The 3,051-nt window shown below is 46.6% G+C and overlaps 1 protein-coding gene across 3 annotated transcripts in view; it reads left to right on the forward strand.

The window, feature by feature from the left end:
* The first annotated feature begins 570 nt into the window (after window positions 1-570).
* The window catches only part of LOC109916765 (caspase-1-like), a 28,222-nt gene continuing 25,741 nt past the window's right edge, over window positions 571-3,051 (forward strand). For 2 of the 3 annotated variants that reach the window (XM_048612683.1, XM_020516502.2), the window contains exon 1: window positions 571-876. In XM_048612683.1, the coding sequence (XP_048468640.1) occupies window positions 864-876 (13 nt within the window). In that variant the 5' untranslated portion in view covers window positions 571-863. The remainder of the gene's footprint in view (window positions 877-3,051) is intronic. The other variant, XM_048612680.1, reaches the window with a different exon arrangement.

The following is a 3,051-nucleotide window of genomic DNA, read 5'->3' on the forward strand; positions in this document are numbered from 1 at the left end:
CAAACCTAAAGGCTAAGTGCTGGAAAATGGGTACAGAATAGATGGGTCAAAGGGTTTTTTTCCATGCTGTTTAAAATTGTGTCTTTCTGGTAAATAGCATTTTCTGACATTGGGGCGCCTCACTGTGGCATTGCCTCTTACTGCTACATTTTCTACCCTCTTAGTTCTTATGTTTTGCCTCGTAGCCTTGAATTCAATCGGCAACTGTCCTGTGGAACATGAATAAAATTGAAAAAATGCAGGTGAAACTCAGCAGGAGAGAGAAACAAAGTTAGCTTTTGGAGGCTGACGACTTTAGACGTTAAAAAGGCTGAAAAGTTGTGTGTTTTCACGCTGTTGATTGGGAGAGCAAAGGTTTGGTGCGAGTGGAACAGACTGTGAGGGTGCTTAGAGCAAAAGGCAGAGGGAGGTAAAGGCGATAGACATGTAAAAGATGTGTAAATGACTAGGAGAGAATGGGTCCAGCAAAGCCAGCGAAATTGGGGTTGGAGGTGGGGCTGTGTAATCATAAAGGAGGAAAGAAGTCATGCTCATTTTGCTTTTGTTGTAGGAAGTTCCTTCTCATTTCCTGAAATTTGTCCGGTTGGTAAACGCCCTCTTTTGTCGACAGTTTGCTTATAAAAAAAGTGGTAAAAATGTCTTTTTGAGAAAGACAGGCAACTTCTGCGCATATTGTGACCTGTTTGGCTTTTCAAATGGGGAATCTGGGCCCTCGATCGAGTCCGATATTTTGGGCTGAGACATTAGACTTTTAGCCAATCAGAAAAAGGAGCAAAATCGAAAGTTCGCTTTGTCCATCGAGACCGGAAAAGGTTGAGCTGAGGAGACGAATTGCTCGGTACGAAGTGTGCTGACGGAGAAGGATGGAGGCAGCAGGTAAATGTAACGAGCGTAGAAACTATACTCGGTCTTGGATTTCTCCCAATCGAGCTCCGCCACGTTTCTTAGTTTAGTACATTGTATATAAGTGCACGGATCCCACTAACACTGATCTGTTAATGCTGTTTTGAACTCCGAGAGAAAATTCGTGGGCATCTCATTGAGAACGTGGGTGTTATTCTGCAGGAAATCTGACTGATTTCTTGGCCAGGCGTGCACTCCAGGTAGATTTATGTACAGGCTTCCCATCGGCTTTTGCACTGTAATGTATTCTAAAACATCAAACCACGGAGGTATGCTGTGCTGGGACATGTATGAACCTGACGAAGTGATGGACGTCAAAGAACTGCCGATGCTGGAGTCTGAGAAAACAGTGTGGAGCTGGAGGAACACAGCAGGCTAGGCAGCATCAGAGGAGCTGAGCTTTCCTGCTCCTCTGATGGAAAGCTGAGCTTTCCTGCTCCTCTGATGCTGCTGGCCTTAAGTGATGGACGTGACTGTTTTACTACTCAGGCTGAAGCGCTCCCAATAAATCCAGCAGAGTCTGAAGCAAGAAGTGCCCGTTAGTCCGGTTAATTCAATGTCAAATCACGCATAGAAAGCGGAATAAAGATAAATATGGCATTTGAGAGAGATAAAAGATCTTTTAAATCTTCAAAAGTAGTGAAAATATGAAAGAATGAAACTTCTAGGCATAACCCTTACTGTAAGAGGGCAGGTTGAAGTGGCATATGTCAGATAACTAACGTAGCAGACGACTGGAGCAAGCGTCATCCTTACAGACAGGATTGAGCTTGAACAAGGAAGAAATGCCTTACTGATTTCTGATGAAGGGTCTCGGCCGGAAACGTCAGCCTTTCTGCTCCTATGATGCTGCTTGGCCTGCTGTGTTCATCCAGCTCTGCACCTCGTTGTCTAAGAAATGCCTTTGGTTTGTTTGCTGGATAGAGTCAAACTCTAATGGTTGTTTATTTGTTTCTTCACACGCTTTGTACAGAACTGAAATATTTTATGAACAAAGCATATTTTAGAAATTTTTTAAAAAATTGAGTTGTTCAGCATAGCAATCCCCTGATCTACCTTTGGTAGAAAACCACACCTTGAGCAGCAAACACTTGTGCACTGGGTAAAGGGAACTATGAGTAAATTCCTGTTTCACTCAGGACTGCCTCAGGGACCTCAAAGATGGAATAACATGAGATGAATCAGCTGGTGTTAGAGTTGATGAACCAAGGTGCCATGGTGGGATATTCACTCCAAGATGATCACCTTGTCCTGACTGAGATTTGGAATCATTTGCCTGTCTGTTGATGCATTACTTATTATGAAGCTGGGTGAGGAAAACAATCTTTTTTGCTCAAACCTGCTCAACTCATAAGGAGAGATAGTAGGAACTGCAGATGCTGGAGAATCCGAGACAACGAGGTGCAGAGCTGGATGAACACAGCAGGCCAAGCAGCATCATAGGAGCAGAAAGGCTGACGTTTCAGGCCTAGACCCTTCATCAGAAATGGGGGAGGGTGAAGGGGGTTCTGAAATAAATAGGGAGAGAGGGGGAGGCAGATAGAAGATGGATAGAGGAGAGGATAGGTGGAGAGGAAACAGACAGGTCGAAGAGGCGGGGATGGAGCCAGTAAAGGTGGGTGTAGGTGGAGAGTTAGGGAGGGGATAGGTCAGTCCAGGGAGGACGGACAGGTCAAGGGGGCGGGATAAGCTTACGAGGTAGGAGATGGGGGTGCGGCTTGAGGGGGGGGGAGGGGATAGGTGGGAGGAAGAACAGGTTAGGGAGGCGGGGCTGAGCTGGGCCGGTTTTGGGATGCGGTAGGGGGAAGGGGAGATTTTGAAGCTTGTGAAATCCACATTGATACCATTGGGCTGCAGGGTTCTCAAGCGGAATATGAGTTGCTGTTCCTGCAACCTTCGGGTGGCATCGTTGTGGCACTGCAGGAGGCCCAGGATGGACATGTCGTCTGAGGAATGGGAGGGGGAGTTGAAATGGTTCGTGACTGGGAGGTGCAGTTGTTTATTGCGAACCGAGCGTAAGCGTTCTGCAAAGCGGTCCCCGAGCCTCTGCTTGGTTTCCCCGATGTCGAGGAAGCCACACCGGGTACAGCGGATGCAGTATACCACGTTGGCAGATGTGCAGGTGAACATCTGCTTGATGTGGAAAGT

This window comes from Rhincodon typus, chromosome 26 (genome assembly GCF_021869965.1).
Source record: "Rhincodon typus isolate 14 chromosome 26, sRhiTyp1.1, whole genome shotgun sequence".
In the NCBI taxonomy this organism is placed as follows: domain Eukaryota; kingdom Metazoa; phylum Chordata; class Chondrichthyes; order Orectolobiformes; family Rhincodontidae; genus Rhincodon; species Rhincodon typus.